The sequence below is a fragment of the Mauremys reevesii genome, linkage group 7 (assembly GCF_016161935.1).
Source record: "Mauremys reevesii isolate NIE-2019 linkage group 7, ASM1616193v1, whole genome shotgun sequence".
In the NCBI taxonomy this organism is placed as follows: Eukaryota; Metazoa; Chordata; order Testudines; family Geoemydidae; genus Mauremys; species Mauremys reevesii.
Window position 1 is genome coordinate 124102530 of NC_052629.1, and position 23180 is coordinate 124125709.

General features: G+C 40.6%; 1 protein-coding gene across 19 annotated transcripts in view; it reads left to right on the plus strand.

The window, feature by feature from the left end:
- CFAP20DC (CFAP20 domain containing) overlaps positions 1–23180 on the plus strand; it is a 175277-nt gene that overhangs the window by 136831 nt on the left and 15266 nt on the right. For all 19 annotated transcript variants that reach the window (XM_039482113.1, XM_039482124.1, XM_039482114.1 and 16 more), the window contains one exon: positions 7800–7861. In XM_039482113.1, coding sequence (XP_039338047.1) covers positions 7800–7861 — 62 coding nt within the window. The remainder of the gene's footprint in view (positions 1–7799; positions 7862–23180) is intronic.

A 23180-nucleotide genomic window follows, 5' to 3' on the forward strand; every position in this document is an offset into this window, starting at 1 on the left:
AGATGTCACCAACCCGGTAACAAGTGAGAACTCCTGGATCACTGTACCATGGAGTCACAAACAGTCCCCTTGGACTCTCCAATCTATCTTGCCACCTGGACTGAGTGATGATGGTCACTTACACCAAAAATCACATCACATTTAGGTTCCTCCCAGACCCAAAGACTAGTCATTTGCCCCAGATTCATTGGTACCTTAGATTTGACACCAAAGACAAAGGTGGTAGCCAATTATATAGTGAACTAACTAAAGGTTTCTTTGCTAAGAAGAGGAAATGAGAGTTATTGGGAGATCAAAGCAGGCAAAGTATATGTACAGGTGAGTCACAGTCTGTAATTCCAAATGGCAGCAGAGATGTAGTAATCTGCCAGTTTTCCAAAAGTCTCTCAGGGCTGCCCAGAATAACTCTTTGTTCAGTTATTCCACCCTGTTAGAATCCAAACAGTCCAGAGATGAAGGATCTTTCCCTGAATCCCTACTTATAGCTTCTTCTCACAGAAAACAATCTGACAGGGTCCCCGCCCACGTTGGCTCTTCCGTTGATGATGGAGAATGAGGAATGCTTTTAGAGTCTTTGACCTCCAGTTATCACACACAATCAGCACTTGCTTTGAAATTAGCGCTTTTCTGATAAAGTTTTTCGTTTGACTTCCACAAGGCTTCTTTCTTGTTCGGTGGGTTATTTAATTACAGGGGTATACATAATGTAAATGTTTGCTACTACATTCTAATAGGATACAGGTAAGTGAAAACAATGCAAGTAACATCCCGTTAGTTTTCATGGAGTTTAAACACCAAATACACTCTTATCCATTTAACAATCACTTTGATTTATGCTAATAAGTGAATTGGCCTGGCTTCCAGCCATCATTTGTAAACATTCCATGAGGCCTGGGGCTTTGGCATGAGCTGACACCTAGTCTGCCAGCGGCCCAATGAAATTACATGGTTGGTGGCTAAAGGTAGTTTTGTAGCGGTAATTAATATACTTAGGATTTTGTACAGCATTTGATTTAGTACCATATGACATTTTCATTAACAAATTAGCACTATACAGTATCAATAAAGCACATTTTAAATTGATTTAAAAACTGGCTAACTAACAGATCTCAAAAAGTAGTTGTCATCACGAAATTATCAAATGATGCAGGGATCAGTTCTAGGCCCCATGCTATTCAACATTTGTATCAATGATCTGGAAGTAAATATAAAATCACTGCTGAAGACACAAAGATTGGTGGCATGGAGAATAATGATGAGGGACAGAGAAGTCAGTCAGAGTGATTTAGACCTGTTGACAAGCTCAGCACAAACAAAATGTGTTTTAATACAACCAAATGCAGTCTAGGAACAAAGAATGCAGGCCATACCTGCAGGATGGGGGTGCTGTATCTTGGAAAGCAGCAGCTCTGAAAAGGATTTAGGGATCATAGTGAGCAAACAGTTGAACATGAGTTCCCAATGCAATGCTGTGGCAGAAAGGGCTAATGTGGTCCTGGGGTGTATTAACAGTGGAATGGTGAGTAGAAGCAGGAAGTGATTTTACCTCTGTGGATGGCATTGGTGAGACAAATATTAAAACATTGCATATAACTCTGGTGTCCACATCCTAAACAGGGTGTTGAAAAATTGGAGAGGGTGCAGAAAAGAGCCACAAAAATTATTCCAGGGTTAGAGGAAATGCCTTACAGCAAGAGACTTAGCATCAGTCTGTTTAGTTTATCAAAAAGAAGATTGAGAAGTGACTTGATTACAGTGTATAAGTATCTTCACAGGGAGCAAATACAAGGTACTAAAAGCTCTTCAGTCTAGGCGAGAAAGGCATAGCAACCAGTGGGGGGAAGCTGAACTCAGACAAATTCGAATGAGAAATAAGGCACATTCTTAACAGTGAGGCTGATTCACCATTGGAACAAGGTTAAACTCTTTATAGCTCCAGATCAAGACTGGATGCCAGCCTGGAAGATGCTTTGGTCAAACACAAGTTATTGGGCTCAGTACAGGGGTAATGGGGTGAAATTTAATGGCAGTATATGCAAGAGGTCAGGCTAGATGATCTAACAGCTTTAACATCAATTAATCTATGAACTAATGTCACTTAGCTACTGGACAGAGTTTTCACTGAATCCAGACATTAAGCAGAACTCAAGTGTGCAGTATACTTGTGCTACTCCATGGTCACTCAGGGTAACTGGCAGATCAAAATTCAGCCTATTTGGAGTCCACGTGGAGCCCCCTTGTGAAGTGAACAGAAAGCGTTTGCAGACTGTTCTCTCTTCCTTGCTCTGTTCTGCTGTATGGCTACAGGTGAATGTCACCCTACATGAATAAAGGCCTTCATTTCTTCAGCTTCCATTCTGTGTTGAAGTTCAGAATTTGTATAACTAAAAGCTAGTTCATATTTACAGAGGGATTGATTTTCATTACTGAAAATCAGTCCCAAAGAGTCAGGGGGAGCTGCAGATGCTAACAATCAGGACCTTAATAAAAATTATATTTATGTGCAAACCACAGAAAAGCTACAGTGTACCTGCATCCCTCTTCCATTAGTACACATCAGCAGGGTTCATCTGCACAATGTATAGGAAACAAATTAGAACTGATCTGTACGTTATACTCTATAAAATTAAGGACAATCTGAAAAATTGTCCCTAGCCATGATTAACCTTGAGAGATTACTTCATTTCTAGGTAGTCTCCTTCTGTTGATTTAAAGCATTAACATCTTTTCCTCTCTATTACATTGATAATGTTTTCCCCCATCATATTCCCCCATTAAGTCTATTCTTATTTTTCCACAAAAATTATCAACAGCTCTTCCCCAAAAGGTAAGCCTTTTTGTTCTAAATGCTGGGTAATTTTATATAACCTCTTTGTCCCTTGATGTAATCTATAGCAACAGCACCACCAGAAGGCATATTTTATATCTTTCATTTTTGGAATACACTTTCTGTTCTATAAAGCAGTATAGCATTTAAGTATGTTACCTAGTAAATGTATGTAATATTTTACTTGTAACATGTTTTTTGTGACTTTAAATTTTCCATAATTTTGCATGTTTTAGTCTGATTTTCAGCTTCATTTAAAAGATGCCCACCTATTTTTGGCTTTAATGAGGTTCAAAAAAACCCCTTCTGAACGGCAAAGATATATAGATCATATTGCTAAGCTGCAGTTAAAACAAATGAACAGATGTTCTTATACAACTATTAAATTGATATACTAAAAACTGAATTTTATGGCTAATGATAGTTTTCCAAGAACTGAAATGTAATATCTATGCTATCAAAAGAAATTGTTGAAATATAAGTTGTTTAGCAGCTGTTCTAAACTGTGACAGCCCAAAAGGAATAAAATAGTTTTAGGTACTGTACATTACCCAGCATAGCTGTCAGATGTAGATATTTTTTAAAACATTGAATTTTACCTTGAAGGTGATTTGTAAGGCTTTATAAAATGTGAAAAAATAAAAATTGCTTAGATTCCAAATCAGTAATAGAATATTTATGTAGAATTAAAAAATATAAGTATTTTGAAAATGAAAATATTGTACATTGCTTGACCTTTTCAGAGAGATGAAATACACATAAAGGTGTTGCACAATCCTGTGGAATATTTGCAGCTGTACACTTCCTCCTCCTATTCCAAAAAGTCAAAATGTCTGTATCTGGCCTGCCTCCACCCAGAAATAGGCCTTGCTGGCAGGATACCCCGTTTCTCAGACAGTTGATGCCAGTCAATTTTAGACAGCAGTGCAGCATTCGCTGTCTAGAGATCCTCCACATCCCCTTTGTTATTCTGTCTCCAACCTTGGGAGTTGACAAGTACTCAGCCAGATTGAAGAAGCTTTCTTATCGCCTAGAAATAGCAGCAGTTGAGCTTGTCTCTCACAACAAAAGATGCTCAGGGCTCTACTCCATATTCTTCATCGTAACAAAAAAAATCTGGGGAGGGGGTCTTGGCCATCTGATTTCTCAAAAGCCAGAAAAGGTTGATGAAGATGAAATCCAGGATGGAGACTGGCTTGCACTATCCTATATATGTCCCCAGCAGATACTGATGTACCTAGCAGAAGCTTATCTTGATGAGAAGTGTTATATTAGAGCCGCTGCTTATCATCTGTGTATTCAGATCCAACCCAAATAATCATCAATTTTTTGGCCAACCAATTAAAATTGACACTATCACTGCATATCCATGTATCTGTTCTCCACTCACTAGCCTGTTCACAAAGGTATTGGCAGTGATGATTGCTATTCTTAAATGACACACTTACCATAGCATCATCTCCAGGGGCCTCTCAAGGTCTCTAGGGATGCAAGTTCACAATACATTTAAAGAAAAGCTTCCTCATTCCCTCTGAGGTTTGTTCACCTAGGAGCTGAGTTACAAGAAAAGCTTGTGTTGTCAACTCAAGATGGGTTCGGCAAGATGCAGACCCTGATCTCTAAGGTGTCACGGAATTGAGTATCATTAATCCATCGTTATCATAGTTACAGGTCTAGCTGGTCTCTCTGACTGCACCCACTCTCCAATGCTAGGTCTCTTGTTCTTACCTGTGTCAGGACAGAGTCTCACAATCTTTCCATTCTTCGGGTATGTCTACACTGCACACCCCGAATGGCAGTGTGTACCGTAAATACCCTGCATGCCCCCCCTGATAGAAATAGTCGTGTAGATGGTGAGGCACTGCTTAGGCAAGTACGGTAATGACACACCTAGACTCTAAAGCAGTCGTTCTCAACCTGTTGCCTACGGGCCGCTTGTGCCACAGAGCCAGCAGGGGGTGCAAAAATGGGGTGGTTGCAGAAAGGGCTCATTTCAGAGTCATTGAGAGTACAGGCCTGCTCTTGCAGACCAGCGTGGATCTCTGGGATCCACTAAAGGGATATTCCCAGGAGACGGGTTGAAGGCCAAGGCATAGACCTGACCCTGTGAATGCATGACAAGAGGTATTTAGGAATAATGCCTGAACTATAAGTGGAAACAGTTAAGTGACCACCATGAGACCTCTTTTCCTTCCTGCCCTGAATATCCCAGTTGGTCCCCTATGAAAAGACACTTCCTCAAAAATATTCATACTAAAATACTATGCCAGTGGCAGATGCAAATACTGATTCAGATACAGCACCTCTATATTTGTCACCTCAGCACTCCTAGACATTCTGGGCTTCCTCTTATGTGCCCGCAGCTGTTCCCAACAAGAGATGAAAAGGAAAATGATGATTCCACTTACATGGCTCAGTCACTCCCTTGATGGGAACAGGAAGCCCACCTGATGGTAGGATACTCCAGGCCAGATTTTAAAGATACTTAAGGACCTAGTGAGATTTTCAAAAGCACCTCAGTATGTAAACACTCATTGATTTCAATGGGTGCTAGACACCTAGATGCTATGGAAAATTCCACTGGGGCACCTAAATACCTTTAAAAACCTGGCCCTCCCTCTATAATCCATACCCCTAAATATCCTGGTCACAAATGCCTGTCTTTCAGGAGGGAAGCGCACCTGGGCCACTTTAATAAACTACTTCCAAAACATCCCATTCCTAACAAAGAGTAGTCTGGTTGGCTCTTTGAGATTTCAGGGTCACTAGAAAGAGCATGTTATGGTTCAATCAGACAACACTCTGTGACTGCATCTGAGGTGCCACAAGAAGTTCATCTTTAACTTCGGGACTATTAGCCTCCGTAGGTTAGGGGTTTGTTACAGGAGTGGGTGGGTGAGATTCTGTGGCCTGCATTGTGCAGGAGGTCAGACTAGATGATCCTAATGGTCCCTTCTGACCTTAAAGTCTATGAGTCCATCATGGCGATACACAGAAAGGAGCCACTGAACACAAAAATACTCCCATCCTCTTCTCCTTAGTCTGTCTCTCTCCTCTGACTCTTCCCCCTGACAATACAAGCATGCTCTAGTCTCTCTGGTCTTGAAAAAAAACACCCTTGACTCCACTTGCCTCTCTAATTAATGCCCCAGCCCTCTTCTCCCTTTCATCTCTAAGATAATTTAACACACTGTCTACAGTCAATCTCTTCCAATTCCATCCTAGACCCTGTCTAGCCTGGCTTTCAAAGTCTCTAATGACCTCTTCCTAGACAGATCTCAGAATCAGTATTCCATCCTCATCTTTCTTGACCTGTCAGCCATCCATGACATTGTTGACCACGCTCTGCTTGAAATCTTGTTCTCCCCTGGTTCTCCTCCTACCTCTCTAATCACTCCTTCAGCATGTCCTTTGGAAGATCCTCCCCTCCAGCTTTCTGCAGGGTCTCCACAGGTCCCCTTCTCTTCTTCTGCTACTCCTTATTTCTGGATAATCTCATCCACAAACACAAATTCAACTACCATCTCTAGGCTGGCGACTCACAGGTATACCTTTGTACTCCAGACCTGTCTCCTTCTGTACCAACCAAAATCTCGGCCTGTCTCTCTGTCATCTCCTCGTGGATGTCTAGCGACAAGCTTAAGCCAAACAGGAATAAAACTGAGCTCTTAATCTTCCCCCTCCCGACAAGCCTTCCCCATTACTTCCTTTCTCTGTCAAGACCACCACCCTGCCTGTCGCTCATTATTTCCTTGTGCTCCCCATTGGCCTGTCTGTATCCATGTGTTGTCTCTTGTCTTGAACTTAGATTGTAAGCTCTGGGGTAGGGACTGTCTGTTTGTTCTGTATTTGTACAGTGCCTAGCACAGCAGGGGTACTTGTCCATGATCAGGTGCTCCTAGGAACTATGGAGATGCAAATAATATATAATTAATTATAAGATGTAAGTGGACAGACAACAGAGACTGATCTTTAAACCCAGACGACATATCCCAGCTGATATCTTAACTAGGTCATCCCGATATATTCCCATCCAGTCAAAATGTAAAACCCAGGCTATTCTTTACTGGAGAACCAGATCAAAGATCACTGGGAACAGATATTATGATGCATAGATAGCCTAACTGGGTGCTCTGCGTTTTCCCTTCTCTCCTACTCCCCTTTTTGGGGATGTTCACTATCGCAGTTTGACCAGTGAATGAGTTTTTTGCTGTGATATGGACATCACTCCCCAGGGACAGCTGTTTTATCACAGCTCTCTCCACTTCCAAAAATCATCTGAACACACTCATTTTTTTAATGTTGGTCCCTGTTTAAGACCCTATTCCTTTAATAAAGCTGCATGTTTGTTTTTAGTATTTCTCATTTCATTGTGTATTGACAATGTTTGTATATGGTTATGTTTTAATTTGTCTGTGTCATGCCCTGAGTGCTTTGGGTGGAGCTGCGTGCTTTGTAAATATAATGATTATTCTTCTGTTACCTTGCACTGAGACAAAAATATATCCCTTAAATTTAGAACTCTTGGATTTTTTATATCAATTTGTGAATATTCATTTTTTATGTTAAATACACTTTCTTTTAATTAAAAATATGCTCCAAATTATATAACATTAAAACTGAGTAGGACACCATCATGGAGATAAACATTGATAAACTAGAGTCAACAACGTTTCATAGGATTTGCATCTACTTTGTGCAAGGTGATCAAATCTCATGTAAATGCTTATACTGTAACTCAATGTATAGGCATATGAACCAAGAAAATAATCAATTTAAAATGTACTTTTACAAAATTGGAATCTGAATACCATTTTTGAAATTCCACCTCAGTGATGAAGACCATAGAATTCTAATATATCAGATACTACAAATATATCGTTCGAAAAGGATTCTTTCTTATACCTTTAGATATATTGAAAAAATATTTGCACCGTTATCTTCTCACTACTGTTTTTTGTGTTTTCCACAGCCTGTCAATCAAGGTCATCACTATCAAAAAGAAATGAATCCACTTTCTCATTCCAATCCAAGGTAAGATTCTGTTTAAGAGCCAGGCAGTGAGAATTCAGTTAGAATATTCTGGCTAGTAAATGTGTCTTTCTTTGATTTCATCTTAAATCATTTTTTCAATTGTTACCTCTTCATAGAGTTTTCCCACCGCTCTTTTTCTTCAGAGTTCTATAACATTGCAGTGAGACCACATTATCCCAGAGTGCAGGACAAAACTCTACTATAGGTGATAGCCATCCACACATAGTGTCATGCATTTAATGTAACCGGTGTAGGCCCTGATCTTGTGAAGTGGTGCATGGCACAGTAGGACTCTGTATGCACATCACATTGCAGGACTGGGGCTATGGTCATTCGGGGGTGTGGGTTGGTTTGCGTTGAGGAGGGCAGATTACATTCCTTGTAGTCAAGGAGCCCCATTCTTCACAAATGATACATGATTTTAAAATTATGGAATTAGGCAGAGCCTTTAGTTACACAGCACTTTCAAGAGTTGAGTATTATGTAATAGTACTGGGGCATTTGCAGATTTAGTCTGTCTATAATGTCTATAAACTATTCAAGTTTGAAGTTGTGTCTGTTCCCATTGTAGTCAGGATCAAAACTCCCCTTGGCTTCAGTGGGACCTTTTGAAAGAGGGAGAGAGAGAGAGAGAGAGACTTGTCCACCATCAGTAACCTCTTAAACTGTTGCATCTGACGAAGTGGGTATTCACCCACGAAAGCTCATGCTCCAATACGTCTGTTAGTCTATAAGGTGCCACAGGACTCTTTGCTGCTCTTAAACTACTTTATCTGTGAAATCTTATGATCCTTTTGTCACCCCACCTGTTGAGCCTCCGTATTGAACTATAGTTCAGACAGACAACTGTGTCTCATTGTTCATCTGACCCCAGTGATGCTCTCCTTGCTTTTCCAATGCTTGGCCAAGACTGTTTTCAGATGAAAGCAAGTTGCATGAAGTTTAATCTATCTGTAGGTGATGCTGGTGAGGCAGGGAAAAGATCTTGAGGGTGTGATATATTCCTCTATTACTGAGGAGGTCTGTTTGCATTGTTTCAGGATGTTTACAATCTGGAGATGCTTCTGGTATCCTGTTGTCACTAGTAAAGCACTTTTCCATTTCTGCTCAGCTAGGTGTTTGCAACCATTTGTTTCTCAGGCCTGGATTTCAGCACTGTCATCCATGCTTTTGTTACCCTCATATGAAGTGCATGGGACTACTCTTGAAGATCACTCAAAAGCATCGGCTAGTGCACTTGGCAGCTAGCTGCATTCTTGGTGGCATATTACAGCAGTTATTTGTTAGCAGGCTGGGTTCCTCTTCTCTTTCATGTGTATGTCAAGGTGTTGACTTTGATCTACCAAAGCCATAGATAACTTGGGACCTGCTTACCTATCCCAGCTCCCCAAATATAAATGCCAGGTAGCTTGTACGTGGGCATTCTGGGTGCAGGGCCCTTAATTCTGGAATTGATTTCTCTCTCTGGTCTGACAGTGCTCAAGTCTTCTATCTTTAGGGCATGGCTCATGGTCCACCTCTTTTTGCAGGCTTTTTCCCAAGGGAAGGGTGAGTAGTTCATTTGTTAAAAGTCATTGTTACAGTATATGAACTGTTGTGCATATGCTCAAACACTTTAGTGCCAGGTGCATTTTATATACTGAAAAACTTAATGAACTCCGTTATGATAAACATAAGATAAACATTTTTAACATACCAAGTCAGGTTAATATGTTCAAGAAAGTTAGTTTGTGTTTTATACACAGATTCAAAGTCAAATTTTCTGGGCAAAAATTACTACCAGCTTTTGTACCGCTGTTTAATCTATCACACAGTAATCTTTACTTTTTTTACAAAATCATTTTTGACAAATGTGGGCAATCAAAATACCTGTAAAATACCTGACTTGCAACTGCCTCATAAATTCAGTATCCCTGCTGAGCTCCCAGAAAGGCGTTATCGGGCTGTAAACATAGAAGACGACAACATTTTGAGGTCAGCTTGCATCAGGATATAAAAACTGGAGAAGATGTATGTAATGCAGGAGTATTTTATAGCCTGTGACTGACAAATCATGATTCACATTGTTACATTTTATTTGAAGATGGAAAACTTAGAAATGTTGTTCACCATGGAGGAAACGGGGACAAGTAAATGAGAAGGGAGATAAAACTGATGGTGATTCTAAAATGAGTGAACTCCTGAACTATTCTTTAAAACCTGTTTTAACAAGAAAAAATGTGTCTGTAACCTGTGTAGAGGGGAGGCAAGTCATTTTACTTACCAATCCTTTCAAAGGAAAAATATAACACAGGCCTAACCCCCAAAATTGTTACAAATAAATACAGCGATTGGGTCTTCTGACAATCCGGGATCTTCTGCTTTCATGTAGGCTGACCCTGGGTATTCTATTGGCAATTAAATAAAGCATTTAGTTATACTGCATAACCAGTTATTTCAGCATCCGTGACATTGAGCACATACACAACTTCAAATAAGAGAAAAAAACTTGACAATTACTGCATCTGTTAGACTCACATGCTGTCGTTGGTTCAATGACATAATACACCTCACAACGACGTTTGGCCTCTGATCTGCGATTGTTCTTTACGATGTCTTCCCAGTCTCAGCCTCACTGACTTCTGTAAAATTACAGGAAACCATATTGAGATCCAACCCACAGATTCAGACTGGGTTATCCCTGTCAGCTCTATCTGCTCCCTACAGAGCTGCGGGGGAGGATGTGTGTGGATCTGACAGGTGCTCTGCCAGTCAGGACACAAGGCCATGCTTTGTGTCTCAATAACATACATATTCACACAAACACAAGCACCCGATTTACTTAATTCTAAGCTTGCTTCTTAGAATAACATGACCAAGGCAGCTGCCTTTAAGGCTAATAGCAAACTTCCCTATCCCTTTAACTATGGCCCATTGCTATATTTAAAAAAATACTTATGTTCCTTCTTGGGACTAAGGACTTTAGAGATACTTGAACATATAACTGCTGCAGACCAATAAGGTCCAACTAACCTGTAAAATTACAGGAAACTGTATTGAGATCCAACCACAGATTCAGTGTGGGTTATCCCTGGCAGTTCTCTCTTCTCCCAGCTGGGCTGGATCTGACTGGAGCTCAACATGACTGACAGTTTTGTATCCCTGACAGCGCTCATTATTGATTGACCCGGAGCGTCCAGCTTCTAACTAAAGGCAGGAGGCTGGGGGATGGGATGGGATGTGTACACAAACAGGCCTGTCTGCCCTTAAAGAGGTCTTCCACATCAGCTTCAGAACAGCTACTGAGCATGGTTCACAACTTGCACTCCCTCTAGCGTGCTGAAACAGCAGCTCCTTTGTATCCCTCTGTTGGGGAATGTTTCGGTATCAGCTCAGCGCAAGTAGAAGCGGCCGCTCTGATTACAGCAATAAGTTATTGGCTGAACACCATGAAATAAGACAAAGAAAAGGGGGCTACATCTGGACAGTTGGGAACTATCTAAATCCTCCTACGCAGGCAGGAGCTGTTGCAGAGAAGCAGGTAAAAGAATATTTGAAAAATGGATCTATGCTGTGTAGATTGATATCCAACGGGACGGTATTGAGACAATCAGCACAAGCAGTTTCTTTTTGAATAGTCATGGACCACTGAGGAGGCACCAAATGGCTGGGGAAAAGCGTGGGTGGAAATGTTATTCATCAAATAGAGAGAGAGTGATCACAGCAGTTACTATCCAGTACATTTAACTTCTATCCCTAACCAAGTTAAGGAACAGATATGAAAAGAAAACCTCTAAAAGATAATGGCACTGAGAGCAATCAACAGAAAGGGCTAGGCTCACTTTCCAGGGGTTCCACAGAGCCCAGCTCAGAAAGCCACCCTGGAATATTGGTACCGTGACACCAGCACCCCCAGACTGTGCTCCTCCGTGGGGTCCAGAACCTGCTAGCACAGGGAGCCTTTGGCTGGGAGGGCCAGGGCCAGGCTGGATTCCAAGCCTGAGCCAGGCAGTTTCCATAAGTGGGACTCCTGTGACGTGCTGGCTGGATTTTAAAGTTCTCCCACAGCTGAGCCCAAAGAGGAAAGCAATGGCATTGCTGCCACTACCCTCACCTAGGAGTGATAGCTCCTTCTAGAGCAGAGGGCTGCAGATTGCCACTCACCTTGCATGCAGCTGGTACTGCTTCATCCTCCATCAGCTTCATGTGGCATAGAAGGTTTGAAAGTTTTATAAAAAGAAACGCTAAATGAAGAGAAATATTGTACCGGGCTGTAAAACCTGGCACAGCTCTCAAGAAGGCACCGTGAGCCAAGCTGCAGGCACTGTATGGACAGACTTTTTGAACTTTCTACAGACTCTTTTCAGAAAATCTGTTCTTTCCAAAAAAGAGCTGATTTTCTGTCATTTTTTTTATTAAAGTTGAAAACAATTGCTATAAACACTGGCTCTGCCTGGGACTCACCAGTTGTCACAGCATTGGCATGGTGGCACACCAGGCTCTTCCCAAGCCACCTACTGAAATTTATGCACTGAAGTTCAAGCAGCTGGTTTCCCAAGTAACTGCATAAACAAGCTAAGACAGGACATAAATATTTCAGCACTTAAACAGGGCTTCCTGTAATAAGAAACCTATTTTATACCTCAGTAATCTCATGGAAAAGATGCACAGCCAGATTTTCAGTCAGGCTTCAGACTTTGCACCTGTCCAAAATAAATAAACAAATGTACCCACAATAAACTGTGGGCACAGATATTTGCAGTTAGATGTCTACCTGCTTTGGATTGTGGGCGCAGCATGAAAGGCCAGCACTTAAAATCTGCCCCATGCCGTGTGAGAGAGTTCTCTGATCAGGGTGACCAGACAGCAAATGTGAAAAATCGGGACGGGGTGGGGAGTAATAAGAGCCTAGATAAGAAAACAACCCAAAGATTGGGACTGTCCCTATACAATCGGGACATCTGGTCACCCTATCTCTGATCATATTATATTCTATTCCCAGATGACAATGTCTGGTAACTGTAGGTAAGGTGCCTGGTCCATATCAGTGAGTTATGGGTATCGCACCTTTAAAAAGCATTTATGTGAAAAACCAGAGCAAAAACTAGACTGTTAGAGAACCAGGAATGTACGAGTGAGGGTTCTGCTTCTCAAGCAAGGCACTGAGACGCTCTCAGATAACTACCCCAGCTTTCACTCTGCCCCAGTATGGACCAAACAAGCACACTGACAGCTGAACACCTTAATCCCAGTAAAACTGCAAGATTTAGGAAGTTTAATCCCCAAAAGCCTAAACAGAATTGTCAGTCTCCCAAAGACCATGCTTAGGCTGTTTGGGGAGGGCGGGGGAGCTGACAAATTTCCCTACACTAGTTGGGATCTCCTGGGGTTAATAAGGCTCCCATTGAGTGGGAGTGATTTTGAAGGGCTCTTCCATGCCCCTACTAAGGCTTGGGGGTGGGGTAAGGACTCTGACCCCTAAAGATCCCAACAAGTCCAGCGGAGTCCGCAGGAGGAATTGGAATGCCTTTTCACTATGCTCCCGCCTCCCCTCCCCTTTGCTTCACTGCTCTCCTTCCTGCTCCACGGCTCTTCCCGCTCAAACTCCATGTTCTCCCCAGCCTACCAGTCCACCTTCCTGCAGACAATAGCTATGGAAAGTAACTCTTCTGGAATTACTCTGTTGACTTTATAGTATTCAGTCCTACCCTCATATATGTGGGGATAAAGGCACAGTAACTGATTGGGTAAAATAAGCGGTAAAATAGCACAGCACCCACAATGTGTTTCCTCTTTACTGGTACGTCTTGTGTTTATTTTGGCTTTGTTTGCTAACTGTTTACAAAAAAGAAAAATATGAAAACTAACCAAGGTTCTAAAACCCTTAAGAACTTATAAAGTATTTACTAAAATACGTATCTGGAAATGGATGATGCTATCCAGGCCAGCATTTCGTTTAGATTTCTATTTTATCTATAAAAAGTGTCCTTGCTGTGCTATGCTTGAAATTCTTTATAGCTTTGACACTTGTGGTTGTGATATAAACGTCCTTCTATCTATAACTGGCTGATAAGGGCCTGCAGTCTTTGACAAATGATTAATAGCCACTGACCTCAGTTCACATTGGTTCAGTATAGGCTGACTGACGCAAGCTGTCCTGTCATCATAACCTACATGTATTACATTGGACTGATCACGATGTCATCATTTTTCTTTCCTTTACAATCTCAAATATTTTTTTGCAACCAGTAAGCATGATGTTTTCTCTCTCTTTTGGTGAATGAATCTTTTCAAACAGAAACAGATAAAGTGTACAGATCAATAAATTACCAAACAGAGGTTACATTGTATAACAGTTTCAATTGTTTAATGTTATAATAAAATCTCAATTGATATGAAATTTGTACCATCCAGAATTATTTTTTGTTTCGATGACTTGCAAATCAGAACATTTTAAGAGATTAACAACTTCAAAAGATTAGAAAAAAGTTATGTGCTTCTTCCTGAACATAGCAGAACCAAAATCCTTAATTATTACTTAATCACAGCATATGATTTTCTAATTTTTGTTATGTCTGTCTACAGTGGGTAAGGTAATGAATCATAAAAATGGATAAGCTGCCTGCTGAATTCATTTTTTAGCTTAGTTTCAACCTTGAGGCCCGGAGGCTCAAATAAATGTATGATGTTGAAATCTTAACTAGAGAAACTTTTAAAAAGGAAACACACTTGCTCACTCCACCATAAATTTAGTCAGATTCAGTGGGGGGCACTCCGGCTACCTGCATAGGAAGAACAATCTAGTGATTAAATCCTACAGTAATGACAATCAGGAGATCTAGTTCTTTCCCTGACTCTGCCAGACCTCTTGTGTGATTTTGGATAAATCACTTTACCTGGAGACCCTGGTTTCCTCATACTCCAGATGCGAATAATAAAACTTATTTCACAGAGTTATGGTGAAGCTAAATATATTTAATGGTTATAAGCCACTTGGAGATCCTCAAAAAGAAGGCACTTGAGTACAAGTATTTATTATGGTTTATCTGATACATCCTATCAATAATGTTGTGGCATTGCCATATGTTAGCTGCAGTTTTGATTATACAACCCAATTTTTGAGTTTATAATTCAATACAAAAATGAATTCTGCCTTGAACTGTTCCCACTCTGTCACAGTAGCAGTAAGGTAGCTCAGAGATCAGCAGGGAAGTGTTTTTACAAGTGTGTAAAATAAAGGAGGAAATCAGACTGATTATATTCAACTAACACATCTTTCAGTGCATGACTCCTGCCCACCCTCTGTGTTTAACCTGACTAAGCAAGCATGTGGCTTCTTCTCAGTTTCCTTTAACTAAATCTGTGTTACAGAATTCTCTTCACAACTCCCCATTTCCACAGGCATTCAGCATCTGCCCTTATCAGACAGCCTGAAATTGGTAATGGACATGCAAGATTCTGCTGCATGGGTGCAAACTCCATGTATTGTCTTGAATGTAAAACCTAAGGGCTCATTAAGTGCTGAGATTGCAATTCAAGCACACTTGTTTGCCCCAGCTAATGAAAACTAAACAGACCAGTCCCTGGTGTGCACTCACTGTTGGTTTGTACCCTTAATCTTGCTACATCATTCAAACTTCCTTAAAATACAGTGCAGTCACAAAAGGATTGTCCATATATATTTGCACTACAACAGAATTTCACTAATCTGCATGCTGCCGAATTCATACATAAACAATGTCTGTCTCACCCTCTTCCAAGCACAGATTTAATAGCAAAATAGCTCAAGGTTGAAAGTGTAAGTTAAAAAAATGAGTGCAGCAATACAATCAAAGAAGCATATTCATTTTTATGATTCATTACAAGAGCAAAGTCATACAACTTCATTGCTTTTACCAAACAGACAACATTACATTATGAAGTATTATAAAACTACACTGCAGCCGTCAAAATAAGCGAACGAGGATAATGTATCACAGAATGTACTTTGCTTTTTCATTAGGCTTGTTCACTTACTCACTCATTCACAAAATTCAGTAATTTACAGTGGGTCTCCCAGTCGTTAATCTGAATTAGTGAAATTCTGCTGCACTTGTCAGGCCACAGTATGCACCAAAGGTACTGTGACAATAAATGTGGGTTATATAGAACACACCTTATTAAAAACTACCTTAGAAAGTTTTGATAATGCTGGCGAAACAGCTGGCTACCAAGGGCTTCTCAAGAACTTGGTGACCTACAGATATAGAATATGTGAGCAAATCCTGGTGAAAAACACATGGCTTCCCATTGTCTGAGGCTATATACTCTCAGTATTCCACTTCCCCTCCTTCTCTGGAAGATTTGTCCAAGATTTGTCAGGCTTGCCCAGCTGGAGTATTCAAAATTACTTTACCGTGGAACCCACCTTTTGCATTCCATGTGCAGCGGAAGTATCATCTTTTAGTCTTGTCTCTCACACTCCAGAAAGCAAGTACATGTATGTTGCTTCCTGCCTTTTCATAACTCTAAATAAGCCTGACCAATATCGTAGAAGATTAGGGTTGGAAGAGACCTCAGGAGGTCATCTAGTCCAACCCTCTGCTCAAAGCAGGACCAACCCCAAGTAAATCATCCCAGCCAGAGCTTTGTCAAACCTGACCTTAAAAACCTCTAAGGAAGGAGATTCCACCACCTCCCTAGGTAACCCATTCCAATGCTTCACCACCCTCTTAGTAAAAAAGTTTTTCCTAATATTCAACCTAAACCTCCCCCACTGCAACTTGAGACCATTGCTCCTTGTTCTGTCATCTGCCACCACTCAGAACAGCCTAGCTCTATCCTCTTTGGAACCCCCTTTCAGGTAGTTGAAAGCAGCTATCAAATCCCCCCTCATTCTTCTCTTCTGCAGGCTAAATAATCTGCTAAATAATAAATAAGCAATCAGGTTGGTCAGGCATGACTTGCCCTTGGTGAATCCATGTTGACTGTTCCTGATCACCTTCATCTCCTCCAAATGCTTCAAAATGGATTCCTTGAGGACCTGCTTCATGATTTTTCCAGGGACAGAGGTGAAGCTGACTCATCTGTAGTTCCCCGGATTCTCCTTCTTCCCTTTTTTTAATGATGGGCACTATATTTGCCTTTTTCCAATCGTCTGGGTCCTCCCCCGATCACCACCAGTTTTCAAAGATAATGGCCAATGGCTCTGCAATCACATCAGCCAACACCCTCAGCACCCTCAAGTGCATTACATCCAGCCCTATGGACTTGTGCATGTCCAGCTTTTCTAAGTAGTCCTTAGAATCATAGAATATCAGGGTTGGAAGGGACCTCAGGAGGTATCTAGTCCAACCCCCTGCTCAAAGCAGGACCAATCCCCAACTAAATCATCCCAGCCAGGGCTTTGTCAAGCCTGACCTTAAAAACCTCTAAGGAAGGAGATTCCACCACCTCCCTAGTAACCCATTCCAGTGCTTCACCCCCCTTCTTGTGAAATAGTTTTTCCAACCTTGACCCTGATTATGAGCAGTATCCTGGATCCTTTGTGCTGCTCCAGTGGCTGACTGCCCTACTGAGGAAGACCCACCTCCTGAGGGAAATGTATCCAATTGTAAAGTACCCCTGGGGGCTGCTCCAGCTTGCACAAGGGGCTCACCTGGCTCCTGGCAGCCTGAGATCACAGGAGATCCAAAGGATGCATAAACCTGAGCTCAGCTACAGGCCAGAATCAGCGCTCTTAATTTCTACCCTCTTTCCCTGCTCCTGCCTTCTAGCATCAGCCTCCTCTCTGTCCCTTCACTACCCACTGGCCATTGCTGGGGTGAGGCCTTTCTCCTGCACAGCTCCTGTATACTCTGAAGCCTGTCTAGACATGCTTTTCTCTATCCCTCTGCTGCCACTCCATTGCTTCAGAATTGCAACTTGACATGTAACGTTGTCTGCCTTGCTGAGACCTCCTCAATTCTTCATCCCACTGTTATTTAATACTTATGTCTGTGAAACATTTGGACACACAGTTGATCTGTCTGCAAGACACTGTCAAAGTGAAGCTGTACTTCATTGTTTCAGTAACTAGTTGTACCCTAAACAGCTTATTCTGATAGATTAGCCTCTTATTATGCCACTAAAACAGTGTGGAGGTTTAAGCTAGCTCAGTGTCAACACTCTGAGCTATAGCTCCAGAGATCTACAGTAGGTTGAAGAGTGACCTCTCACTTCTCAAGGCATTGTTAAGTTCAGTCATGTCATCAAGTTGACAGTCCTAGGTTCCACTGAGATCCGGCCTCTCGCAGTACACAGGCATCTTTCTAGCAAAATAAGCCCTTTGTTACCCTTGCAACATAAGAGTGTCCCGGGGGGTGTAGGGGTGGGATTAATGGGGTTTCTTTGAGACTCCATTGAAGCAGACTGCCAGGCAGCCAAGGCAGAGCAGGAATTCACTTACATCCTGATCCTGACGTTGTCTCCACACAGACATAAGGGTCACCCACACAGAAACAGTTACAGGATTAGGGTCCTACATCCCTCTTTCCAGGATGGTATCAGTCTCATGTAACTTCCAAAGTTCACTTCCCTTTTAGAAAAGCTATTAATTTTTATAATTTTCTATTTTTTTACAACGGTAAATTATACATCTGTTCTGCTACACAAAAGAGTTTATTACTCAAGATTCCTTCGTAGTTATCCTATTGTTATTGAAAAAGCTTGCTACTTTTAAAAGCAGATTACACTGCAAAAGCATAATTTTTGCCACATTGATTAAATTTACAGCTTCATTTTATACTGTCGTTATATCAAAATAAAACCAGGCCAGTGTAATTATATGCCAAAAGTCCAAGGTTGTCTTGAATGTATTTGTTTAAATGATTCCTCTCACAGAGAAGGAAAAGTAATTTTCAACTTTTGTTTTTAGCAGCACACCTGTTAACTAATTTGATTATATTAATGTTAAAGTTATTGTTCCAGTGAGCTGCACTTGTCCATTGATTTTTAAAAGTCCCTAGCTCCCTAGTCATCCATTAAGAATAAATGGGATGCAGTCTATGGCGCAGGATGGCAGAATCCTGCTGGGGGTTGACTGTGTGAGAGAAAGCAAACGATGTTAGCCGCAACAAGACTAGTTAGAAGGCGTTTTAAGAATTGATGAAACATTAAAACGTAATTCTTAAAATGAAGGGTTTGCTTGTGTTCAGCCTTTTAGCTTTATAAACCCCCCACTAATTGACACTTTGTTAAATGTTTGGGCATTTGAACTTGCAGACAAGTGAATGCAAGTGATGACAGTGGATAATTGATATGCTTTATTACCATCTATTTGACTGAGATTAAATGTGAATATGCAGGAATTTTGCCAAGTAACTTATTTCCCTTTAAAAAATTCCTTACTGCAAGTTATACAGCCAATACACTGATAAACAAATGAATCAAAGTTAACAAAGAAGAAAAGGCATAATATTTTTAGTTAAATTAGGTAATAAAACGTTGTTTTTCTCTGTTGGCATCATTTATAATGCCAAAAGAGCAGTGAACACCAAGTTTGAAATCTAGCCAGCAAATCACCAGTATAATAAAATGGAATTTTAGTCTTTAAGTAAAATTGCAATTTAGTTCCTACTAAACATAAAATATGATGGGAGTTGTGCGTACTTCCTTAAAGAAGATCTGACCACCAAACAGCAAGATCTATTAACTATTAAATGATTATTAAACTGCAAGTCAGGTCTTTCGCTACTGTTTTCAGCCTAATGTAAATGAATATGCATGTGTTCATTTTGCTTTTAATAAACTACTAAAATATATCCATCGACAGCTGACATTGAAAGAAAATCCTGTTAGTTTAATAGGCTAGATTCTCAACTGCTGTAAGCCAACTGATGTCAGTTTACCTACGCTGATTTACAGTGTTTGCACCAGCTGAGATCTAGCTCCATGTGTAGAATTCATGACTGCTTTACTCTCTCTGGACCTGATTCTGCTTCCATGGAAGCCAATGGAAAGATACTTTAATAGGAGCCGAATTGGGATCTCCATGTACAATCTCACTTGTACTTTTATCGACCTCTTCTTTAATTAGTCAGTCATCAAAAATTAAATTAGTCAGGTTTAAAAATAAAATCTCTTTGCTGCCTTTAGGATTACTGATCATTTAGTTGGCCATGTAACAGACTGACAATATCCTGAACAAACCTTATGGAATTTAGATAAACTTTATTGAATTAAATTAAACCTTATTGAATTAGTCTGAATACCTTTGGGGTCCATTTTGTTAAAAATGCAATTGTGTATGTGTTATTGTGGCACTGTATGTACCTTCTCTTCCCTAGTAGGAGGGGGTATGCTAATTTGCTACCTCCCTTATCAACACTTTGAAGCCACCTCCTGGAGAAATGTGCATATACTAATTCAAACTGGATTCTCCAGCAACCAACAGGCAAAGAAAGGGTTTTGGATAAATAGCCTGGTTTTAAACTGTTGTGGGGCCTTTTCTTCCTGATCCAGCAAATAGACAGGACCCCTGGTCCATAGAGGGCCCCAGTCCTCGGGGTATGGTAAGGACTGGGGGCTTGTTCTGAACTGAAGCTGTGATGAACTCATGACCACAGCGGACCACTCCCCCCCGGGGGTGGAGGGTTGAAGCACTGATCCTACCATGTTAGGGCTGGGGTCCGTTCTGGTAAGCTTGTTAATGTGTGTAGTTTCTTTTATCGTTTTTAATATGTTTTCTTTTTAGTACCTTTTACCTTAAGAATAAATTAGGCTTCAATAGGAAGTGCTATGTGGTAATTTACATCTGTAGCAATTACACCTGTTACCCGTCTCTAAAGAGAAAGCCAGCAGGTGTCCTTGGGCAACCTGTCTGTGCTGGGAAGTAGACAGTAAAGGCAGGGAGCTTGCAGCCTGGAAATACCCCAGTCCGAAGGGAGAGGAACGCAGGTCTCCATGCAAGACAGGCAACAGCTGGGGATCTGGAAGCCCATTGGGTGCCCTGTCTGGTCCACTGAGGGGAATTACAGGTGCAGTTGCCCTGATCTGAACTGTGACAGGCTGGCTTTGCTGAAGTGGTGGATAGCAGGAAAGAGGCAAGACCAAGAGCTTGTGACATTCTGTAAATTTGCTTGTGATTTTCTAAATCTTTGTGCTAGCAAAATAGAAAGTTCCAGTAAGGCATACAGTAAATGAAGATATTATGTATTAGGGATGGAATGAATCTGTCACTTTGACGGATTGTGAGGCAAAGAACAGATTAACAGATTACTCATAGTCAGAATGCAGCTCCCTGTGAAAAATGTGCAGGAAATGATAAGTGTTGGTTTGTGCTGATTTAATGATATTTTAAAACTACAATAACATTCTAGGAGAGTAATAAAATATAGCTCGTGCCTTGCATTTTTTAATCATCAACGTATTGCCAGTTTGACCTTAAAATAATTGTGATATTTCTTTTTCAAATACATCTTTAAAGTCATACAAACTTGTATTGCAAAATAAACATTTGACATACCAACATATGTATTTTAGTCCTGTTTAAGCATTCTCTTAAAATGTGCACTTGAAAATCTTTTTCCTTGATTTGTGTGTATAAATATACTATGTATCTTTGTAGGTAATGCAGCCTATTATTCTTCAGCACATTCTCTCTATTATCCATCGTAGAAATGTTGTTTTCTGACCAGGAGTTGAGAAAAAATGAACAGTTATCTCAAGTAGGAATTTGTTTATAAACACTATTGAATTTCTCATGGTTTTATGGCATTTTTTATTTAAGTAATTGTGAGAATGTTCAAATAGCAAAACTGAAGTGTTTTTTGAGACAGTAATGGACAGTTTAAGACTAAGATGACTGCAGCATTATTATTGACATAGCTGATGGCAGTAACTGAAATTTGATTTCAACATTTTGTATCCTCAGAACAGATATAAGATGAACCAGAAGTTACATACACAGCACAAGCATCTTTTCTTGTTGTTCATTGTTAATGGACTTCAGAGCTCCTAAAGTCACTGTAAAACTAGTTTTGAAGAGCACACATTTGTTATTTTAATGGAACTCTTGCCATAAAACAAGATGACTTCTCCAACTACATGTACATTACAATGTAAAGCCCCAGTCATCCAAATGCTTACACATGTGCTTAACATTACGCACGTGAGAAATCCCATATACCAAGTGCTTATGGATACTAACCATAGACGTAGACATTTTGTTTCTGTATTTCTTCAAAATATTTTTGTAGCTTTGGCCCACAAATTGGGGTGTTTCGACCTCATGTAGAGTTAGTGAAATTATTCATTGCCAATAAGTTACTCGACAAATTCAGCCCTTTTCATCTGCTTGTGAATCATTCATGAACCTGTCCTCATCTGTTGTTCCTAAATATTCCTGAAATAGTTTATGCAATTAAATATCGGCCTATCAGTTCTTCCTACATAAGTCCTCTTCAACTATTTACTGTTCATTATTGTCAGTGTCTGATTGGTCACATAAGTCAAATGATATTTTTTCTGCTCCTTGATTGGACAACTCAGTTTTCTTACGCAGAAGAATAATCAATAGCACATAATAAATAACACACTTTCTGTTTGGATTTTGAGACAAATGTGCTAAAACTTGTATAAAGTTTGGGCTTTACAATAATTTTGAGCAAATAAAGTAGTTTTCTGAATACTCATAAAAACAAATAACCATGGAACAAATGTGCTCATATTCATTCACAAATGTACTTATTAATGATCCTTTTTTTACTATTTGACTAGCTCCAGCCTCATGACTATGCAAATCAGGGTATGAAGCTATGATGATCTGGGAAATCTGGCTGTACAATTTCTGAATTCTGGTTGATTCTGTGAGGTGGTTGTTATGATGTTGCTGTATCAGCCACTGTGTCTCTATCAGTTTTGTATCCACTGTTGCTGACAAAGTTTAAGCACATCCCTCCCTGACCAGGTACAATGGTGGGTCATTAGAACTGAGCAACTGCCTATCCAGAATGAAGCACCACGGGACAATGGGTTAGCTGGAGCCTAGGAGAAGCTACTTCCTCCTGCTTATCTGTAGGGAGGGGAGAGTGGAGTGTGGAAAGTTCCCAACAAGACAAAGAGACAGAGGCAACAAAGCAGGCATTTAAAACAGACATGCAGAATTACCAAGGAAGCTTTGGGCAGGAGAGAGGAAGGGGACACATTAGTCAGAGAAAGCTGGTGAGAGGAAGTTCCACATTTCAGAACACAGACCACATGCTGCAGCAGAAGGATCCCGAATGCCGCTAGACAGCTCTGCCCTAGCCCAAAGAATGCTTTGGAGCGGTGAGGAAACTGAGGCAGGAAAAGGTTTGTTTGAAGGTTTATTTTTGTATAGATA